Genomic DNA, 23,724 nt, shown 5'->3' with positions numbered 1-23,724 from the left:
TAGGAAAAAAATGAAAACTAGTAAGTAATCAGATTAAAGGGGTTATGTTTATGGTATGGACAGCGGTCCGGCATTCGATTGCAAGTAAACAGCGATATCGTATCTCCTTTACCCTTTTCACTGGAAGTAAGGACACTAGAAACACACAGACAATATGCCAGTTGATCTGAATGGGTATTGGAAAATGATCTCTAATGACAACTTCGAAGAGTACTTGAAAGCCCTCGGTGAGTTGTATCAAAGTATTTTATGGGTGGTTTGCGCTTAATGACGGGGATTCAAACTTAAGTCAAAATGGATGATGCGCAAGGATGCCTGCTGGACCACTGCGCCATGGGTTCAATATTGAGCTCTAGCCATCATTCAAAATCCTAACTATAGACCTAGCGAACATTACTATTCTGAATATTTAGAGACATATATAGGGTTATAACATTTAGTAGTTTGAAAGTGTTCTTATTGGACCACTGGTGTAGATACTGACAATTGTGTCACTTAAAATAATGTTTTCGAAAGTGCCTCATATTCACAAAGTATCCCAAAAAGATTTCCGGGAGTTGGATCCAGTTAAAGCCTATAGGCTACAGAAATGGGAGAATGAGTGTGACGTTGGGCTATAGATGAATGTAGCCTTCCTCCTGTGTTGATCTATTTTCTCTCTCTTCTTTCCTTGGGGACCTATCACACAGATGTAAATGTTGCCATTAGGAAAATTGCCACTTTGTTGAAGCCCGACAAAGACATCAGTCATGATGGTGACCATGTTGTCATCAAGACCCTCAGTACCTTTAAGAACTACAACATGGATTTCTCTGTTGGCAAGGAGTTTGAGGAGGATCTGTCAGGGGTCGATGACAGAAAATGCATGGTGAGTTGACAAAAACATTTCCATCACACATTCAGTGTAGACTAGTTTTTGGCTATCAAAGGCTATAAAAACATATTTCTGGAGACTGGAGAGAGACGCTGAACAAGGAGAAATATTGATGTTTCAGTAGTGATTTGATCAATCATATTCCATCTACTGCAGCGTTTTTCAAACTCGGTCCTGGGGACCACAAGGGGTGCACATTTTGTTTTTTGCCAAAACGCTGCTCTAGTGTGATAGCAGTCCTTATGTGTCCTTATACTTGATTGAGATACCACTGTGAACACAAGGGGCCTTGAGTTAATATAATAATACACTGCTCAAAAAAATTAAGGGAACACTAAAATATCACATCCAAGATCTGAATGAATGAAATATTCTTATTAAATACTTTTTTCTTTACATAGTTGAATGTGCTGACAATAAAATCACACAAAAATGATCAATGGAAATCAAATTTATCAACCCATGGTGGTCTGGATTTGGAGTCAAAGTGGAAAACCACACTACAGGCTGTTCCAACTTTGATGTAATGTCCTTAAAACAAGTCAAAATGAGGCTCAGTAGTGTGTGTGGCCTCCACGTGCCTGTATGACCTCCCTACAACGCCTGGGCATGCTCCTGATGAGGTGGCGGATGGTCTCCTGAGGGATCTCCTCCCAGACCTGGACTAAAGCATCCGCCAACTCCTGGACAGTCTGTGGTGCAATGTGGCGTTGGTGGATGGAGTGAGACATGATGTCCCAGATTGACACACTCCAGCCACATGAGGTCTAGCATTGTCTTGCATTAGGAGGAACCCAGGGCCAACCGCACCAGCATATGGTCTCACAAGGTGTCTGAAGATCTCATCTCGGTACCTAATGGCAGTCAAGCTACCTCTGGCGAGCACACGGAGGGCTGTGCGGCCCCCCAAAGAAATGCCACCCCACACCATGGCTGACCCTCCGCCAAACCGGTCATGCTGGAGGATGTTGCAGGCAGCAGAACGTTCTCCACGACGTCTCCAGACTCTGTCAGGTCTGTCACACGTGCTCAGTGTGAACCTGCTTTCATCTGTGAGGAGCATAGGGCGCCAGAGGCGAATTTGCCAATCTTGGTGTTCTCTGGCAAATGCCAAACGTCCTGCACGGTGTTGGGCTGTAAGCACAACCCCCACCTGTGGACGTCGGGCCCTCATACCACCCTCATGGAGTCTGTTTCTGACCGTTTGAGCAGATGCATGCACATTTGTGGCCTGCTGGAGGTCATTTTGCAGGGCTCTGGCAGTGCTCCTCCTGCTCCTCCTTGCACAAAGGTAGAGGTAGCGGTCCTGCTGCTGGGTTGTTGCCCTCCTACGGCCTCCTCCACGTCTCCTGATGTACTGGCCTGTCTCCTGGTAGCGCCTCCATGCTCTGGACACTACGCTGACAGACACAGCAAACCAACTTGCCACAGCTCGCATTGATGTGCCATCCTGGATGAGCTGCACTACCTGAGCCACTTGTGTGGATTGTAGACTCTGTCTCATGCTACCACTAGAGTGAAAGCACCGCCAGCATTCAAAAGTGACCAAAACATCAGCCAGGAAGCATAGGAACTGAGAAGTGGTCTGTGGTCACCACCTGCAGAACCACTCATTTATTGGGGGTGTCTTGCTAATTGCCTATAATTTCCACCTGTTGTCTATTCCATTTGCACAACAGCATGTGAAATTTATTGTCAATCAGTGTTGCTTCCTAAGTGGACAGTTTGATTTCACAGAAGTGTGATTGACTTGGAGTTACATTGTGTTGTTTAAGTGTTCCCTTTATTTTTTTGAGTAGTGTATATTCCATTTAGCAGATGCTTTTATCCAAAGCGACTTAAAGTCATGCGTGCATACATTTTCCGTATGGGTGGCCCTGGAAATCGAAGCCACAACCCTGACATGTGTGAGCGCAATAGTTCTACCAATTGAGCCACAGAGGACCATACTTGAGACACAGGGGGAAGCAGTGGATGGAATCAGCAACAAAGCTAGAGAAGACACTGGAGTCCTTGAGAACACGTACTCTAAGGGCTTTTCGCACTACTGAGCTGATCAGAGCAGTGCTAAACCAAGCTGTACTGAGCTGGCAAGGTTACGTATTCAACATAGTTGATGGAACTGCTGAAGAGGACAATGTGAAAAGAAAATATCCAAGCCAGCACTGTAAGGTTTGGGTCGGCCTAATAAAATCAGGCAATAGAGGACAATAGCAAGGCGAGAAGGCTAGTTAGTAGCTCAGAGACAAACTTGTATGATTACATTTTTCCTATATACTGTATATACAGTGGGGCAAAAAACGTATTTAGTCAGCCACCAATTGTACAAGTTCTCCCACTTAAAAATATGAGAGAGTCCTGTAATTTTCATCTTAGGTACACTTCAACTATGACAGACAAAATGAGAAAGAAAAATCCAGAAAATCAAATTGTAGGATTTTAAATGAATTTATTTGCAAATTATGGTGGAAAATAAGTATTTGGTCAATAACAAAAGTTTATCTCAATACTTTGTTATATACCCTTTGTTGGCAATGACGTTTTCTGTAAGTCTTCACAAGGTTTTCACACACCGTTGCTGGTATTTTGGCCCATTCCTCCATGCAGATCTCCTCTAGAGCAGTGATGTTTTGGGGCTGTTGCTGGGCAACACGGACTTTCAACTCCCTCCAAAGATTTTCTATGGGGTTGAGATCTGGAGACTGGCTAGGCCACTCCAGGACCTTGAAATGCTTCTTGTCACTCCTTCGTTGCCCGGGCGGTGTGTTTGGGATCATTGTCATGCTGAAAGACCCAGCCACGTTTCATCTTCAATTCCCTTACTGATGGAAGGAGGTTTTCACTCAAAATCTCACGATACATGGCCCCCATTCATTCTTTCCTTTACACGGATCAGTCGTCCTGGTCCCTTTGCAGAAAAACAGCCCCAAAGCATGATGTTTCCACCCCCATGCTTCACAGTAGGTATGGTGTTATTTGGATGCAACTCAGCATTCTTTGTCTTCCAAACACGACAAGTTGAGTTTTTCCCAAAAGTTATATTTTAGTTTCATCTGACCATATGGCATTCTCCAAATCTTCTTCTGGATCATCCAAATGCTCTCTAGCAAACTTCAGACGGGCCTGGACATGTACTGGCTTAAGCAGGGGGACACGTCTGGCACTGCAGGATTTGAGTCCCTGGCGGCGTAGTGTGTTACTGATGGTAGGCTTTGTTACTTTGGTCCCAGCTCTCTGCAGGTCATTCACTAGGTCCCCCCGTGTGGTTCTGGGATTTTTGCTCACCGTTCTTGTGATCATTTTGACCCCACGGGGTGAGATCTTGCGTGGAGCCCCAGATCGAGGAAGATTATCAGTGGTCTTGTATGTCTTCCATTTCCTAATAATTGCTCCCACAGTTGATTTCTTCAAACCAAGCTGCTTACCTATTGCAGCCTGGTGCAGGTCTATAATTTTGTTTCTGGTGTCCTTTGACAGCTCTTTGGTCTTGGCCGTAGTGGAGTTTGGAGTGTGACTGTTTGAGGTTGTGGACAGGTGTCTTTCATACTGATAACAAGTTCAAACAGGTGCCATTAATACAGGTAACGAGTGGAGGACAGAGGAGCCTCTTGAAGAAGAAGTTACAGGTCTGTGAGAGCCAGAAATCTTGCTTGTTTGTAGGTGACCAAATACTTATTTTCCACCATAATTTGCAAATAAATTCATAAAAAATCCTACAATGTGATTTTCTGGATTTTTTCTCTGTTTGTCTGTCATAGTTGAAGTGTATCTATGATGAAAATTACCTCTCTCTTCTTTTTAAGTGGGAGAACTTGCACAATTGGTGGCTGACTAAATACTTTTTTGCCCCACTGTACACAGAGAGCTAATATTAATAATATGCATGTCAATCTCTCCTGGCTGAAAATAGAGGAGAGACTGACTTCACCACTGCTTTTATTTTTGAGAGGTATTGACATGTTGAATGCACCGAGCTGTCTGTCTAAACTACTGTTACACAGCTCGGATACCCATGCATACCCCACAAGACATGCCACAAGAGGTCTCTTCACAGTCCCAATATCCAGAACAGACTATGGGAGGCACACAGTACTACATAGAGCCATGATTACATGGAACTCCATTCATTACACATCAAGTAACTGACTTGAGCAGTAAAATTTTATTTAAAAAACAGATAAAAAAAACACCTTATGGAACAGCGGGGGCTGTGAAGCAACACAAACGTTGGCACAGACACATGCAAACACACACACACATAGGATAACATACGCACTATACATACACATGGATTTAGTACTGTAGATCTGTGGTAGTGGTGGAGTAGGGGCCTGAGGGCACACAGTGTGTTGTGAAATCTGTGAATGTATTGTAATGTTTTAAAATTGTACAAACTGCCTTAATTTTGCTGGACCCCAGGAAGAGTGCAGCAGCTAATGGGGATCCATAATAAATATAAATACAAAAATCGATGTCAGCCTATCCTCACATTCTGATCTCATTCAAGTCCTTTGGCATATTATTTGCTCCTGTACTCTGAACAATATATGAAAAGATATTTTAGTTTGCTGAGAAGTGTGGTTGCATGTTTCTGTCTGTATACACTGAATGTACAAAACATTAGGAACACCTTCTTAATATTGAGTTCCACCCACTTCTGTCCACAGAACAGCCTCAATTCGTTGAGCATAGATTCTACAAGGTGTCGAAAGCGATGCTGGCCCATGTTGACTCCAATGTTTCCCACAGTTGTTCCAAATTGACTGGATGTCTTTTGGGTGGTGGACCATTCTTGATTCACGGGAAACTGTTGAGGGTGAAAAAAAACAACAGGTTTAAGGGATCATAGATTTGACCTGGTCAGTCTATGTCATGGAAAGAGCAGATGTTCCTAATGTTTTGTACACTCAGTGTATGTTCTCCCTGTAAGTTGTTCTACTTATGGTTGTGGATGCTATGTGTGCGTGTGGGTGGGTCATGCTCCTAACTGACAGTAGAATGCATGATGGTGTCTCCTCTCTTCCCGTAGACAACTATCTCATGGGAGGGGGACAAGCTGTTGTGTGTTCAGAAGGGAGAGAAGGATGGCCGAGGCTGGACCCATTGGGTGGAGGGAGATGCGCTTCATCTGGTAAGAGAGTCTATTCATTCATGTCATTTGAATGCAAGTCTACTTCCTCAGTTCCTGATTTTACTTGTTGTCACAACATATCTCAGATCAGGTGATTTAAAACATGTATATAGATGTGGCTATAGATAAATAGGAGAGATTAAAAAATGACACTGACTACCGTATGACTACCATGTAATTGAGGATTTTCATTGCTATATGATTATTGTCGTCAAAGCTGAGTAAAAGGCAGTGGAGGCTGCTGAGGGGAGAACGGCTCATAATAATGTCTGGAACAGAGCGAATGGAATTGCATCGAACACATGGGAACCATGGAAACCAAGTATATGATGTTGTTGACATCTTTCCATTTATTCCGCACTAGCCATTACCACATGCCCGTCCTCCCCAATTAAGGTTCCACCAACATCCTGTGGTAAAAGGCATCTGACTGCCATATTATTTAGTCAAAGTGATTCTAACAGATGTTCGCAATCATTGGCCATGAAATTATTCATCAGCAGAGTGGCTCACAGGAGTCACTAATCCCCGGAACAATGAACAACAGTGGCCTCTGATGGTTAAAAATAGAACTGCAAGTACAAGTGCTTTGACTATGGTTATTCTCCATAGAGGAGATTGATTTACTGTTTAAAAAAAAATACATTTTCACAGCTGTTTACCTCAATTAATGGGGGGTTATTTTTTGCTTCCTACACGAACAAATCAATAATTAATTAAAAGGATTTCTAAAAAATCTGTTCTCTCTGCAGGGGCTGAGAGCATGTGGAGCTATGTGCAAACAGCTCTTCAAGAACACTTAAACCAGCCCTGGAACAACAGAACGGTAGCCCTTACCTGAGAGTGCAGAGAGACACGGACACAACCCCCAACCTGAGAGTGAAGAGAGACACGGACAAGACCCAAGCCTGTGACAGAGAACCACCTATTGCACACATCCGTCCATCAATCCATCCTTTCATCCATCCTTCCTTATTTCATTCCATTCTTTCACATTTCATTCCATCAAGACTGTGGCCTTGACCCACCAAAGTCAAACTATCCACAACAAGGGTGATGTACATGTAGCTTCCTAACAAAAAGGAAAACTGTTTATTATTAACCTCCAAACGAGCTTCAATGCCATGCAACACTCCTTCCGTGGTCTCCAACTGCTCTTAAACGCAAGTAAAACCAAATGCATGCTTTTCAACCGTTCGCTGCCCACACCCTACCGCCCAACTAGCATCACTACTATGGACAGTTCTAACTTAGAATGTGGACAATTACAAATACCTAGGTGTCTGGCTAGGTAGACTGTAAACTCTCCTTCCAGACTCATATTAAACATCTCCAGTCCAAAGTAAAATCTAGAATCGGCTTCCTATTTCGCAACAAAGCCTCCTTCACTCACGCCGCCAAACATACCCTCATAAAACTGACTATCCTACCGATCCTCGACTTCGGCAATGTCATTTACAAAATAGCTTCCAATACTCTACTCAGCAAACTGGATGCAGTCTATCACAGTGCCATCCGTTTTGTCACCAAAGCCCCATATACTACCCACCACTGCGACCTGTATGCTCTAGTCGGCTGGCCCTTGCTACATATTCGTCGCCAGACCCACTGGCTCCAGGTCATCTAAAAGTTGATGCTAGGTAAAGCTCTGCCTTATCTCAGCTCACTGGTCACGATAACAACACCCACCTGTAGCACGCGCTCCAGCAGGTATATTTCACTGGCCATCCCCAAAGCCAACATGTCCTTTGGCCGCCTTTCCTTCCAGTTCTCTGCTGCCAATGACTGGAACGAATTGCAAAAATCGCTGAAGCTGGAGACTTATATTTCCCTCACTAACTTTAAACATCAGCTATCTGAGCAGCTAACCAATCTTTGCAGCTGTACATAGCCCATCTGTAAATAGCCCACCCAATCTACCTACCTCATCCCCATATTGTTTTTATTTACTTTTCTGCTTTTGCACACCAGTATTTCTACTTGCACATCATCATCTGCTCATCTATCACTCCAGTGTTAATTTGCTAAATTGTAACTACTTTGCTACTATGGCCTATTTATTGCCTACCTCCTCACGCCATTTGCACACACTGTATATAGACTTTCTTTTTTTCTATTGTGTTATTGACTGTATGCTTGTTTATTCCATGTGTAACTCTGTGTTGTTGTTTGTGTCGCACTGCTTTGCTTTATCTTGGCCAGGTCGCAGTTGTAAATGAGAACTTGTTCTCAACTAGCTTACCTGGTTAAATAAAGGTGAAATTTAAAAATGTAAAAAATAATGTCCTTTTCATCAGTGGTACTGTACTGATGAACATGTTTTTTACGATTAGTGCCTTAATCTCTGATGATGCGCCGGACTGAAAACTGACGGTGAACTTGACCAGTAGGAAGGAGGGTTTCAGCAGAGTGAAAGTGTTGGTGAGAGAGGTAAAGAATGAAAAGGAAATGCACAGGCAACAGAAGATGTGACAGATGGCTATCAGGCCCAGTGTATCTGAGTCATCATAGCCATCTTGTTTACAGTGGCTTGCAAAAAGTAGTCACCCCTTGGAATTTTTCCTATTTTATTGCATTACAACCTGGATTTAAAATTTATTTTTGAGGGGTTTGTATCATTTGATTTAAACAACATGCCTACCACTTTGAAGATGCTAAATATGTTTTATTGTGAAACAAACAAGAAACAAGACAAAAAAAAACAAAACGGGCGTGCTTAACTATTCACCCCCCCCCCCAAAGTCAATACTTTGTAGAGCCACCTTTTGCAGATAGCGACTTTATTATCTGATAGGGAAACAGCACAGATAGCGACTTTATTATCTGATAGGGAAACAGCACATATAGCGACTTTATTATCTGATAGGGAAACAGCACATATAGCGACTTTATTATCTGATAGGGAAACAGCACAGATAGCGACTTTATTATCTGATAGGGAAACAGCACAGATAGCGACTTTATTATCTGATAGGGAAACAGCACAGATAGCGACTTTATTATCTGATAGGGAAACAGCACAGATAGCGACTTTATTATCTGATAGGGAAACAGCACAGATAGCGACTTTATTATCTGATAGGGAAACAGCACAGATAGCACATCATGCAATACAGTCACCACAGATCACTCTACTCTCTGCATGCCCTCTACAAAATACATGAAACCCCTCCTGACACAGTGAATAACCAGCTAGCATTAGCTGAAATTATATTCACAAAGGAAACACCACACATCTGATCTACAATATTCAAGCAATATTTACAAACAAATTGATATAACTTGTACATTCCAATCTGCACTTAGGAGTATAAGGAATACTTAAATTATATGAATTTGTGTTGTACATGTAGCCCCCACCCAACAAAAAAATGGTCACAAAAAAAGAGATCAATGTAAGAAGATAGTGATCAAACAATTAGAAAAACTGGATCTAAAAAAGAACAGTATCGCTATTAGTCAGATTCATGAATTGTAGTGTCCAATTTTTTTAAAACTATTCAAGTCACAGCTGATTTCTCTTTGTATCTGAATAGTCCACTCTTACCTTTTGTATTGACTGCTCATCCCCAGGGGATTTCAAAAGTTAGTGGCATGGTGATTACTCATGTAAGCCCCTGAAAGTCACATATTGAATTAAATGGATTATGGAATGGATTCAGAATGCTCGGGGTTAGTTGTGTTGTACAGTGTGACTAGAATTGCAAAGGGAGGGTATATTCCTGCACTGTAAAAAAACAATATGTTGATTCAACATACCATTGACAGGTAACCAGCTGCAAAAGGATTGTGAGTTTGCTCACTAGTTGGGCATAAATCTGAACCAGCATACTGTACATGTACATTCTTATGTTTAATTGTATGTTCATTCAATTTTGAATTTTAGGTTGAGTGAACATACAATTCAACTTGAGAATTTATGATACCTTATCTGCATATTTCCCAGCATGCCTTGCTTTTTGCTTGAATGATAGTTGCCAGTGTTATGATATGGGAGGAAGGTTAGTGTTAGGAGATAGACAAACACACTACCCTGATACACTTCCACACTCCAGGTGGCAGCAACAACTGGGCGAGGGCTGTGTTCTTCCAGGAAGCCTAGGTAATTCCGAAGGTGCAAGCAATCGAGATGATTGGGCCTCAGTGTGAGAGAGGTGTCAGGAAACCTATCAGCCGGACTTTTGTTTGTTCCTATGTGTTAGTTAGCCTCTTTAGTTGGGCATGCCTTTTTGTAGTTTGGTTTTTGTACAGATTTATTTTGTCACCATGAACATATGAATAATGTGATCAGGTGCATTCCACACCTGGTCACACGCTTAAGTCTCACATTTATGCACACATCAAATAAGGTTACAGACTATGTAGCTTGGCCTAAGACCCCTAGACATAATGAGTGCAGCAAAATCAGGCTAGTTATTGGTTTCGTAACACCCCCATGACTATCGGTTAGTGACAGAGTAGGGCTGTCAAAGTTTATGTGAGTGACATGTTAATTAGCTTACATTTTTTTGACAGCCACAATGTTATATGCCTCTCCTATTTCAATAATTGATCTTCTTAAAATGTGATTTTAACCCTTACTTTAACCCTAACCTTAAATTAACACACTGAACAAAAATATGAATGCAGCATGCAACAATTTTAAAGATTTACAGTTCATACTGTATAAGGAAATCAGTCAATTGAAGTAAATTCATTAGGCCATAACCTATTTATTTCACATGACTGGGAATACAGATGTGCATAGGTTGGTCACAAAGACCTTATAAAAAAGGTAGTGGAGTGGATCAGAAAACCAGTCAGTATCTGGTGGGACCACCATTTGCCTCATGCAGTGTGTCACATCTCCTTCACATAGAGTTGATCTGGCTGTGGATTGTGGCCTGTGGAATGTTATCTCACTCTTCAATGACTGTGCGAAGTTGCTGGATATTGGTGGGAACTAGAGCACGCTGTCGTACATGTCGGTCTAGGGCATCCCAAACATGCTCAATGAGTGACATGTCTGGTTAGTATGCAGGCCATGGAAGAACTGGGACATTTTCAGCTTCCAGGAATTGTTTCCAGATCCTTGTGACATGGGGCCGTGTATTATCATCATGCTGAAACATGAGGGGATGGTCCAAACACACCAAGACAGTTGTGAAGAGGGCACGGCAATAGCTTTTCCCCCTCAGGAGACTGAAAGGATTTGGCATGGGTCCCCATATTCTCAAAAAGTTCTACAGCTGCACCGGTTGCATCACTGCCTGGTATGGCCACTGCTCGGCCTCCGACCATGAGGCACTACAGAGGGCAGTGCAGCATACAGAGGGCAGTACAGAGGGCAGTACAGAGGGGACTACAGAGGGGACTACAGAGGGCAGTGCCTGCATACAGAGGGGAGTACAGAGGGGACTACAGAGGGCAGTGCCTGCGTACAGAGGGGACTACAGAGGGGACTACAGAGGGGAGTACAGAGGGGACTACAGAGGGCAGTGCAGCGTACAGAGGGGACTACAGAGGGCAGTGCAGCGTACAGAGGGGACTACAGAGGGGACTACAGAGGGGAGTACAGAGGGGACTACAGAGGGCAGTGCAGCGTACAGAGGGGACTACAGAGGGGACTACAGAGGGGAGTACAGAGGGGACTACAGAGGGGAGTACAGAGGGCAGTGCAGCGTACAGAGGGGACTACAGAGGGGACTACAGAGGGGACTACAGAGGGCAGTGCAGCGTACAGAGGGGACTACAGAGGGGACTACAGAGGGGACTACAGAGGGGAGTACAGAGGGGACTACAGAGGGCAGTGCAGCGTACAGAGGGAACTACAGAGGGCAGTGCAGCGTACAGAGGGGACTACAGAGGGGACTACAGAGGGCAGTGCAGCGTACAGAGGGGACTACAGAGGGCAGTGCAGCGTACAGAGGGGACTACAGAGGGCAGTGCAGCGTACAGAGGGAACTACAGAGGGCAGTGCAGCGTACAGAGGGGACTACAGAGGGGACTACAGAGGGCAGTGCAGCGTACAGAGGGGACTACAGAGGGCAGTGCAGCGTACAGAGGGGACTACAGAGGGCAGTGCAGCGTACAGAGGGGACTACAGAGGGGACTACAGAGGGGACTACAGAGGGCAGTGCAGCGTACAGAGGGGACTACAGAGGGGACTACAGAGGGCAGTGCAGCGTACAGAGGGGACTACAGAGGGGACTACAGAGGGCAGTGCAGCGTACAGAGGGGACTACAGAGGGGACTACAGAGGGGACTACAGAGGGCAGTGCAGCATACAGAGGGGACTACAGAGGGGACTACAGAGGGGACTACAGAGGGCAGTGCAGCGTACAGAGGGGACTACAGAGGGGACTACAGAGGGGACTACAGAGGGCAGTGCAGCGTACAGAGGGGAGTACAGAGGGGACTACCAAGGGGAGTACAGAGGGGACTACCAAGGGGAGTACAGAGGGGACTACAGAGGGGACTACAGAGGGCAGTGCCTGCATACAGAGGGGAGTACAGAGGGGACTACCAAGGGGAGTACAGAGGGGACTACAGAGGGCAGTGCCTGCATACAGAGGGGAGTACAGAGGGGACTACCAAGGGGAGTACAGAGGGGACTACAGAGGGCAGTGCCTGCATACAGAGGGGAGTACAGAGGGCAGTGCCTGCATACAGAGGGGAGTACAGAGGGCAGTGCCTGCATACAGAGGGGACTACAGAGGGCAGTGCCTGCATACAGAGGGGACTACAGAGGGCAGTGCCTGCATACAGAGGGGAGTACAGAGGGCAGTGCCTGCATACAGAGGGGACTACAGAGGGCAGTGCCTGCATACAGAGGGGAGTACAGAGGGGACTACCAAGGGGAGTACAGAGGGGACTACAGAGGGCAGTGCCTGCATACAGAGGGGAGTACAGAGGGCAGTGCCTGCATACAGAGGGCAGTGCCTGCATACAGAGGGTAGTGCCTGCATACAGAGGGCAGTGCCTGCGTACAGAGGGGAGTACAGAGGGCAGTGCCTGCATACAGAGGGGAGTACAGAGGGCAGTGCCTGCGTACAGAAGGGAGTACAGAGGGCAGTGCCTGCATACAGAGGGGAGTACAGAGGGGAGTACAGAGGGGAGTACAGAGGGCAGTACAGAGGGGAGTACAGAGGGGAGTACAGAGGGCAGTGCCTGCATACAGAGGGGAGTACAGAGGGGAGTACAGAGGGCAGTACAGAGGGGAGTACAGAGGGGAGTACAGAGGGCAGTGCCTGAGTACAGAGGGCAGTGCCTGCATACAGAGGGGAGTACAGAGGGCAGTACAGAGGGGAGTACAGAGGGCAGTACAGAGGGCAGTACAGAGGGCAGTGCCTGCGTACAGAGGGGAGTACAGAGGGCAGTGCTTGCATACAGAGGGGAGTACAGAGGGGAGTACAGAGGGGACTACAGAGGGGAGTACAGAGGGGACTACCGAGGGGACTACAGAGGGCAGTGCCTGCGTACAGAGGGGAGTACAGAGGGCAGTGCCTGCGTACAGAGGGGAGTACAGAGGGAAGTGCCTGCGTACAGAGGGGAGTACAGAGGGGACTACCGAGGGGAGTACCGAGGGGAGTACAGAGGGGACTACAGAGGGCAGTGCCTGCGTACAGAGGGGACTACAGAGGGCAGTGCCTGCGTACAGAGGGGAGTATAGAGGGCAGTGCCTGCGTACAGAGGGGAGTACAGAGGGGACTACCGAGGGGAGTACCGAGGGGAGTACAGAGGGGACTACCGAGGGGACTACAGAGGGCAGTGCCTGCATACAGAGGGGAGTACAGAGGGCAGTGCCTGCATACAGAGGGGAGTACAGAGGGGAGTACAGAGGGGAGTACAGAGGGGAGTACAGAGGGGAGTACAGAGGGCAGTGCCTGCATACAGAGGGGAGTACAGAGGGGAGTATAGAGGGGAGTACAGAGGGCAGTACAGAGGGGACTACCGAGGGGACTACAGAGGGCAGTGCCTGCATACAGAGGGGAGTATAGAGGGCAGTGCCTGCGTACAGAGGGGAGTACAGAGGGGAGTACAGAGGGGAGTACAGAGGGGAGTACAGAGGGCAGTGCCTGCATACAGAGGGGAGTATAGAGGGCAGTGCCTGCGTACAGAGGGGAGTACAGAGGGGAGTACAGAGGGGAGTACAGAGGGGAGTACAGAGGGCAGTGCCTGCATACAGAGGGGAGTACAGAGGGCAGTGCCTGCATACAGAGGGCAGTGCCTGCGTACAGAGGGGAGTACAGAGGGCAGTGCCTGCGTACAGAGGGGAGTACAGAGGGCAGTGCCTGCGTACAGAGGGGAGTACAGAGGGGAGTACAGAGGGCAGTGCCTGCGTACAGAGGGGAGTACAGAGGGGAGTACAGAGGGCAGTGCCTGCATACAGAGGGCAGTGCCTGCATACAGAGGGGAGTACAGAGGGCAGTGCCTGCATACAGAGGGCAGTGCCTGCGTACAGAGGGGAGTACAGAGGGGAGTACAGAGGGGAGTACAGAGGGGAGTACAGAGGGCAGTGCCTGCATACAGAGGGGAGTACAGAGGGCAGTGCCTGCATACAGAGGGCAGTGCCTGCGTACAGAGGGGAGTACAGAGGGCAGTGCCTGCGTACAGAGGGGAGTACAGAGGGCAGTGCCTGCGTACAGAGGGGAGTACAGAGGGCAGTGCCTGCGTACAGAGGGGAGTACAGAGGGCAGTGCCTGCGTACAGAGGGGAGTATAGAGGGCAGTGCCTGCATACAGAGGGGAGTACAGAGGGGAGTACAGAGGGCAGTGCCTGCGTACAGAGGGGAGTACAGAGGGGAGTACAGAGGGCAGTACAGAGGAGAGTACAGAGGGGAGTACAGAGGGGAGTGCCTGCGTACAGAGGGGAGTACAGAGGGGAGTACAGAGGGCAGTACAGAGGGCAGTACAGAGGGCAGTACAGCATACAGAGGGCAGTACAGAGGGGAGTACAGAGGGCAGTACAGCATACAGAGGGCAGTACAGAGGGCAGTACAGAGGGGAGTACAGAGGGCAGTACAGAGGGGAGTACAGAGGGCAGTACAGCATACAGAGGGGAGTACAGAGGGGAGTACAGAGGGCAGTACAGAGGGCAGTACAGAGGGCAGTACAGAGGGGAGTACAGCATACAGAGGGCAGTACAGAGGGGAGTACAGAGGGCAGTGCAGAGGGCAGTGCAGAGGGCAGTACAGAGGGGAGTGCAGAGGGGAGTGCAGAGGGGAGTGCAGAGGGCAGTACAGAGGGGAGTACAGAGGGCAGTACAGAGGGGAGTACAGAGGGGAGTGCAGAGGGCAGTGCAGAGGGCAGTGCAGAGGGCAGTACAGAGGGCAGTACAGAGGGGAGTACAGAGGGCAGTACAGCATACAGAGGGGAGTACAGAGGGGAGTACAGAGGGGAGTACAGAGGGGAGTGCAGAGGGCAGTGCAGAGGGCAGTGCAGAGGGCAGTACAGAGGGCAGTACAGAGGGCAGTACAGAGGGGAGTACAGAGGGGAGTGCAGAGGGGAGTGCAGAGGGGAGTGCAGAGGGCAGTGCAGAGGGCAGTACAGAGGGGAGTGCAGAGGGGAGTACAGAGGGGAGTGCAGAGGGCAGTACAGAGGGCAGTACAGAGGGGAGTACAGAGGGGAGTGCAGAGGGCAGTGCAGAGGGGAGTGCAGAGGGCAGTACAGAGGGCAGTGCCTGCATACAGAGGGCAGTACAGCATACAGAGGGCAGTACAGCATACAGAGGGCAGTACAGCATACAGAGGGCAGTACAGCATACAGAGGGCAGTACATGCATACAGAGGGCAGTACAGCATACAGAGGGCAGTACAGCATACAGAGGGCAGTACATGCATACAGCCCAGTACATCACTTTGATTTGATATGTACAGTTTACAGCAGGTATAAAAGGTGCAGTGAAATGCTCCCTCAACATTGCAGTACAATAATCAGTGTCAATAATAAAAAGTCCAATAGAAAATATCAAATCATTAGAAGTAGTACTGAATGACAAGTAATAAACAGATATGTACAGTATAGATTATGAATGTGCTATGTCAAGTATAACTGTATTTACAAATATAAAGTGGGTAGTGTATTGGTCACGCAGTTAAATAAATAGTATATAATAGAACAGCAGTGTTGTGTGTGGGTGTGTGTGTGTGAGTTGGTGTAAATAGTCTCCAATGTTCCGATACCCCTTGCCAGATGATAACGGAGTGAACAATCCGTGGCTTGGGTGACTGGAGTCCTTGACGATCATCCAGGCCTTCCTCATACACCGCCTGGTGTAAATGTCCTGAAGGGCCGTCCGCACAACCCTCTGTAGAGCCTTGCGGTTGAGGGCGGTGCAGTTGCCATACCAGGCGGTGATACAGCTGGTCAAGACGCTTTCGATGGTGCAGTTGTAGAACTTCTTGAGGATCTGAGGGCCCATGCCAAATTTCTTCAGTCGCCTGAGGTTGAAGAGCCGCTGTAGCGCCTTCTTTGTGTGATTGGTCCATGTCAGATCCTCTATGATGTGCATGAAAAGGAACTTGAAACATTTGACCCTCTCCACTATAGCCTGTCTATGCAGATGGGGGCATGCACATGCCCTTGTTTCCTATAGTCCACGATCAGCTCCTTAGTTTTGAGGGATGTTGAGGGAGCGGCTGTTTTCCTGGTAACCCCTCTACCAGGGCTCTAACCTCTTTCCTGTAAGCTGTCTCGTTGGCGTCGGCAATCAGGCCCACCAGCGTTGAATCATCGGCAAACTTCATGATGGTGTTGGAGTCGTGAGTACAGTAGGGGCTGAGCACACAACCCTGGGGGGCCACCGTGTTGAGAGGCGGAGGTGTTGTTGCCTACCCTCCTCATCTGGGGTCTGCCTGTCAGGAGGTCCAGGATCCAGGACCCTGAGCTTAATGATGAGCTTGGAAGGGACTATGCTATTGTAAGCTAAGCGCAGGTCAATAAACAGCATTCTCACATAGGTATTCCTCATCCAGGTGGGATAGGGCAGTGCAATGGCGATTGCATCGCCCGTGGATCTGTTGGATATGGAGCTGATATGGTCCTTAACCGGCCTCTCAAAGCACTTCATGTTGACAGAGATGAGGGCTGCAGAGCGATAATCATTTAGGCAGGTTACCTTTGTTTGCTTGTGTACAGGGACTATGGTGGACATCTTGAAGCATGTGGGGAAACTATTACATTTTCTCTCCGCCCCATGGCAAAATTAGGAGAATTGCATGAAATTAGTTTTAAAACTGCAACGTTTTGAATTGCAGAAAATGTACTTTACCACTACAAAAAACACACTGGCACAGTCGTTAATTCATTGTATATTCTGTTGGTTCAACGTAATTTCATTGAAATGTGGAAACAACGTGTATTCAACTAGTGTGTGCCCAGTGGGGAAAGTATCCATTGCCAAGAGTGGGTGGCACCAACCAAATATCACTTAGGGCCCCCATTTATTTGACCTTTATTTAACTAGGCAAGTCAGTTAAGAACAAATTCTTATTTTCAATGACTGCCTAGGAACAGTGGGTTAACTGCCTGTTCAGGGGCAGAATAACACATTTTTACCTTGTCAGCTCAGGGATTCAATCTTGCAACCTATGGGTTACTAGTCCAACGCTCTAACCAGTAGGCTACCTGCCGCCCCATAAGGCTAGGCACCTCTCATGGAACAGATGGATTTTCCATTTGATTTACTTTGTCATAATAAATAATGCCACGTGGTGAAGAATAAATAAGTAGCCTAAATATTTGAAGCAATTCTTGTTGTCTTTCTCTGAATGTGAATCAGCAGGAGACCGATTTTGCATCTCTATTCTTCCTCTCAATGTAAGCAGGTGCCTCTATTCTGGCAGAACACATTGAGCTCTTCATTACCCATTCTATATCCTTCTCCATTTGATGTCACACTGGGTGACTCAGAGCTGTCAGAGCAGTCGCCCACAACAGCGAGAAGTACTTTCAAGTAAGCACTCTCAAAATAGCTCATGCGTTAATTGTTAATTGGTGTTGGCTCTTCACCCAAATGCACAGTTTGGACAGGGACGCATAGGTTGGATTAGGGGTGAGATGAGGTAGTGGATCAGCGACAGAGGAAGGGAATGAATTAGCGGAGTTCCAATTCTTCAAAAAAGTAATTGGATTAAAGTGGTTCTGGTTAAAATTGGAGGTATGGACAGCGGTCCGACATTCGATTGCAAGTAAACAGCGATATCGTATCTCCTTTACCCTTTTTACTGGAAATAAGGACACTAGAAACACACAGACAATATGCCAGTTGATCTGAATGGGTATTGGAAAATGATCTCCAATGACAACTTTGAGGAGTACATGAAAGCCCTCGGTGAGTTGTTCCAGCATCTTTCATGGAGTTGTGGTGTGCGGGGACTCGAACGTAGATGATTCTTCGAAGATACTGGCACTGCGGTCAATATTTGGGCTCTAGGCATCAATCAAAACCTAAACCAGGCTTATAGCTAACATTACCACACTGAATATACTGACAAATAGAGGGCTATAGCTGAAAATTGGTTTATGAGCACTAGAAGATACGTACAGTTACTGACATATTGGTTGTCATTTTGAATCCTCTCCAAAATGTTAGTTAAAAAAAAAACATTTTCAAAGGATGCCCAAAAAGAGGACAGAATTTACTGAGTTGGATCCAGTTATATGTTGGATCCTACTGAATAGTGCCTACTTCTCACTTAAAACATATATTTTTTTAAGGAGTAAGAGAGAATGAGTGTGATGTTTGGGAGCCTTACTGGTCATTAGTATTAAACTCTCTCTCTCCTTTCCTTGGGTACACATCCATCACACAGATGTAAATGTTGCCATTAGGAAAATTGCCAACTTGTTGAAGACTGACAAAGACATCAGTGTTGATGGTGATCACATGGTCATCAAGACCCTCAGTACCTTTAAGAACTACAACATGGATTTCCATGTTGGCAAGGAGTTTGAGGAGGATCTGTCAGGGGTTGATGACAGAAAATGCATGGTAAGTATTTTTTATTTGGACAAAACATCTTTCTGGATATAGACTGCATGAGAACAAAGAGTAAATGTGATGTCTCAGTATGATTTGATCAACCAAATGCCCTCTCAGATTCAAATGGCAGTCTATGTGCTTACCCACACATGACTGAATTACAACTGTGAATACAATGGGCCTTGAGTTGACACTGAGGGGGGAAAACGGTAGATTGCTGCTTCAGATGGAATCAGTTGAATACGGCTAAAGAGGGTGGGTATAATTTGTGGAACGTTCCAACAGGAATCTGTTCCAAAAACTTCGTAAAGTACAAGGTTGCCAACAAAAAACGCATACAAAGTAGCACGATCACTTCACCTAGCTAACTAGCTGCCGATTAGGCATCAACTCGCCACGTAGCTTATTCTTAATGTTTGTCCACAGGGTACCAGAGTGAGGACAGACATTTTTAGAATAAACGTGGTGAGTGAAAAACGTAATTAAATGGCCCACTCCCTACCCGGTATCTTATTCTGCCACTATACAACTTTGTATGCGTTGTTTGTTGGCAAACTTATTTACAACGTTTTTGGAACGGATTCCTGTTGCAACATTCCACAAATTATACCCACTGGAGTGCTGGAGAACACTTATGCCTATAGGGCCAAGCCGAGTTGCACTAAGGTAGCCTGGTTGAGCACCCACCATAGTTGCTGGAACTGCTTAAAAGGACAGCGTGAAAGGAAACATATCCAAGTCCGTACAGTTAGGGTCGGCCTCGGAGTGAATCCGGCTATGGAGGACAATGTTAGAAGGCTAGTCGGGATCTCTGAGAATTGATTCTGATCTGCATATTCTTCGCCTCAAAACGAACTGCCCTTGTAAATTTGTAGGCAAATTACTTTCCAAGCCAATTACATGCTGACTAGATCGGGCACGCAAGTGCGGCATCGTGCGCATGTTGATTTTATCTATCCACACCAGACGCGATCAGGACAACCAGGTTGAACTTTGAACCAGATATATTAATTTGGCGACAGGTCAAAACACATGAACCATTCATGGTCATTTAGCTTGCTGTTGCTAGCTAATTTGTCCTGGGATATAAACATTGGGTTGTTATTTTACCTGATATTAACAACGTCCTGTTTTTAGAAATGTAACCCATTTAGAGTCACACAAAATTGTGTGTTCTCTACTCCGACAATTAATCCACAGATAAAAGGGGAAACCTAGTTCGTTTCCAGTAATCTCTCCTCCTTCAGTCGTCTTCTTCTTCTGTGGACTTGATATGGCAGTTGGCAACCAACTTTAAGGTTCATTACCACCACCAATTGGACTGGAGTGTGGACCTCAGTTATTTTTCAATCACTGACGTGGGTATATGTTCCTAAAAACCAATCAGGGGGTGTGAGAGATGGGACTTGCAGCGAGCCAAGCGTCAAAAATAGAACCGAGTTTGGATCAAATGATTGAATAACATGTATGTATACATTTAGTTTGCAACGCTCCCAACACTAACGCCAGCTGTGTGGTCAGCATGTTAGCCATCACCTTGTGCGCTGCTGCGAGTAGGCTACAATCAGGCAATGAAATGACGTAATCTGTTATTGACCACTGGGATAACTATTTAATATTCTAATTTACCATTTGTGAGTCCAATTCATAAATTATTTACTATACCTTTATGACTATTTACAATTAACACCTGACTTGCTTATGTCATGAAAGAGCTGGTGTGTATAATATCTGGTCAGTATTGTGTGTGTGTGTGTGTGTGTATATATATATTAGTCAGAATGATTTAGCACTGGAATGCTCCTGTTGGTATGAATATGAACTGACTTGGTGTAGTGTTTTGAAAATGCTGATGGGTAAAGTGGTCATATCAAAATGTTTGACTCTCTGTGGAGTAGCTGGTTGTGATAACGGTACAGGCACTGCACTGACCTGCATTCTCATGTTTCTCTTTTCTATTTTTTTCATTTTTATCGGTATTATTACCTTTTATTGTGCATTGTTGGGAAAGAGCTCGCAACTCCTCAACTTAAGCATTTCACTGTTCTGTTTTACACCTGCTGTATCCTGTGCATGTGACAAAAAAAACGTGAAACTTGGTGACTTCAACAACATGGGAAGAAGATCTCGTTCAAGTCCTTTAGCATATTATTTTCTCCATCTTGTAATGGTAAACTCGACAGAAGTTATTTTTGCTCTGCTGAGAAAAGTGTGTTTGTTTGCAAGCTTCTGTCTGCATGTGTGTTCCCTGTAAGTTGTTCTACATATGGTCATGCACCCTGTGTGTGTGTGTGTGTGTGTGTGTGTGTGTGGGTGGGTGGGTGGGTCATGCTCCTTACTGACAGTAGGATGCATAATGGTGTCTCCTCTCTTCATGTAGACAACTATCTCATGGGAGGGGGACAAGCTGGTGTGTGTTCAGAAGGGAGAGAAGGAGGGCCGAGGCTGGACCCATTGGGTGGAGGGAGATAAGCTTTATTTGGTAAGAGAGTCTATTCATGTCATTTGAATGCAAGTCTACTTCCTCAGTTCCTGATTTCACTTTTTGTCACAACATATCTCAGATCAGGTGATACATTTTTTTTTTAAATGATATAGATGGATAGGCTATAGAAAAAAATAGCAGAGATGAAAACTTGCATGGTTTTTGTATGATTCAGTTTTGTTCAAATATAGCTGGTTTCTGGCTTTGATAACCTCATAAACAAGATTTGAAGAAAACATGAACCACCGGGGGAAATACTGCATGATTAAATTCAGAAACTTTGTGGATAGGATTTGAGTCTAAGGACCCTTCAGAGAATTGGCCCTTTTATAGTGCACCTCTGGTCAACTCATACACAAACATTAGTACATTTACTGACCTCTACAATGACTTCATTACCTTGTCATTACCGATTTTCATTGCTATGATTATTGTCATTAAAGCTAAATAAAAGGCATTTGACTGCCAACTTATTGAGTCACAGTGATTACAACAGATGTTCGCAATCGTTGGCCATTAAATTATTCATTAGCAAAGCGGCTCCCTGGAGTCACTAAACCCCGGATCACTGAACAACCGCGGCCTCTGGTGGTTAGAAATATAACTGCAAGTACAAGTGCTTTGCGTATGGTTATTCTCCACAGAGGAGATTGATTTACTGCAACCATTTTTGATGTCTTCACAGCTGTTTACCTCAATTAATGATGATAATGATTTATTTGTCTCTCTCTGCACAAACAAATAAATAATGAATCAAAGGGATGTATTAGAAATCCTGTTCACTCTCTCGATGGAACATAATTTTACCTTCTGTTCTCTCTGCAGGAGCTGAGAGTTTGTGGAGTTGTGTGCAAGCAGGCTTTCCAGAAAACCTAAACCAGCACTGGAACAACAGAACGGCGCACCCGGCCTGAGAGGGCAAGACAGACATGAACATGACCCGAGCCTGTGACAGAGAACCCCTATTGTAATCATCTGTCTGCTCATCCATCCATTCTTCCTTATTTCCATCCATCCTTTTACATTTAATTCCATCAAGACTGTTACATTGCCCCACTCAAACTATCCACAACAGGGGAGATGTAACAAAAAGGAAAACAACTGTTCATCACTGTACTGTAACTCTGTGCTCAATTGATGAACATGTTATATGTGTGTGTACGCATTTGCACTGCAGTAGGTGTGGTAGGCTTTGTGATTAGTGCCTCAGTCTCTGATGATGCACCGGACTGATAACTGGTGGTAAGCTTGACCACTACCGAGGAAGTTTACAGTGTAAAGTCAACTCATATTTGGGCCATGAGAGAAGCAGTGAAATGAATTCAAACACACAAACTTTGGATGCTACATTTTAGGATACATAAAGAAATGAAAAATCTGTATAGAAAAGAGTGAAGTAAATAGTACAAATAAATGTAAGAAGATGCAGTGATCACGTAACCAGGAAAACTGGATATGAAAAAGACAAGTGGATTATTCGTTGGATTCATGAAATTGAATGTAAAAAAATTAATTAAAAAAATACACAGTTTGTCTCTTTGTGTCTAAAAAAATCCACTCTTACCTTTGATCATCCCGAGGGATTTTAAAAGTACCCTTTCCCAATCCCAGTGACAGATGGACCTCTGGAGACAGACAGACATGGAGAGAGAAGAAAAAAAGGTAATCACTCATTTTGGCTAAACCAATCAAATCAATACATTTTAATCTATAAAGCCCAACAGTTATCACAAAGTGCTTTACGTGGTCTATTCCCACAAATTCTGGTTTACATAATCAATCATTCAATGAGCAGCCCATTAAGCAATCTATCAAACAGTTATCATCACTAGCCTTCTCATACCTTTTTACTTTGCTTAGTCAGCTGCACTGGCGATTTTAGCATGTAAATCTTGGTGGGGCAAAAAAAAAAGAAGGTGGGATGCATGCCAGCAAAGCCACTATAACTGTGACAAACGGTGCCCACAAACTGTGAGGGCCTACATAAAGCTGTCCCAACAGCAGAGTCCCAACACCTTACCACCGCTACACCTGGCTTTCAGCAGAGCCTTGTCTGGCAGCAAAATAGTAAATTCAGCCTCATTAATTGCCTTTTAAAAAACATAGCTGATATGGCTGACTTGCTTAAACAAATGTAGTTTCTTATGAAAATTGAGATGTACAAACTATGGCATAAGGGGACGACATATAATATCCAACAAGTAATCAAACAATTCCACAACAACTACTTAATACACACAAAACTAAAGGGATGGAATAACAATATGTACA

The 23,724-nt window shown here is 45.4% G+C and overlaps 2 protein-coding genes across 2 annotated transcripts; both read left to right on the top strand.

Annotated features, from left to right (window-relative positions):
* Nucleotides 1-607: 607 nt before the first annotated feature.
* Nucleotides 608-7,231, top strand: LOC118944841 (retinol-binding protein 1-like; the record flags this gene model as incomplete). The annotated part of the gene is made up of 3 exons (XM_036966410.1): nucleotides 608-868; nucleotides 5,904-6,005; nucleotides 6,758-7,231. Coding segments are annotated over 3 exons (414 nt in total), but the record flags the coding sequence as incomplete, so codon positions are not given.
* A 10,940-nt stretch (nucleotides 7,232-18,171) lies between these two features.
* Nucleotides 18,172-23,396, top strand: LOC110508887 (retinol-binding protein 1-like). The gene is made up of 4 exons (XM_021589779.2): nucleotides 18,172-18,317; nucleotides 18,799-18,977; nucleotides 21,349-21,450; nucleotides 22,279-23,396. The coding sequence occupies exons 1-4, from the start codon at nucleotides 18,245-18,247 to the stop codon at nucleotides 22,327-22,329; spliced, it is 405 nt and encodes a 134-aa protein (XP_021445454.1). The 5' UTR covers nucleotides 18,172-18,244; the 3' UTR covers nucleotides 22,330-23,396.
* The last annotated feature ends 328 nt before the right edge of the window (nucleotides 23,397-23,724 follow it).

This window comes from Oncorhynchus mykiss, chromosome 28 (assembly GCF_013265735.2).
Source record: "Oncorhynchus mykiss isolate Arlee chromosome 28, USDA_OmykA_1.1, whole genome shotgun sequence".
NCBI classification, from domain to species: Eukaryota; Metazoa; Chordata; class Actinopteri; order Salmoniformes; family Salmonidae; genus Oncorhynchus; species Oncorhynchus mykiss.
The sequence above is the reverse complement of the archived record's forward strand: the minus strand, read 5'-3'. Positions and strand labels throughout refer to the sequence as shown.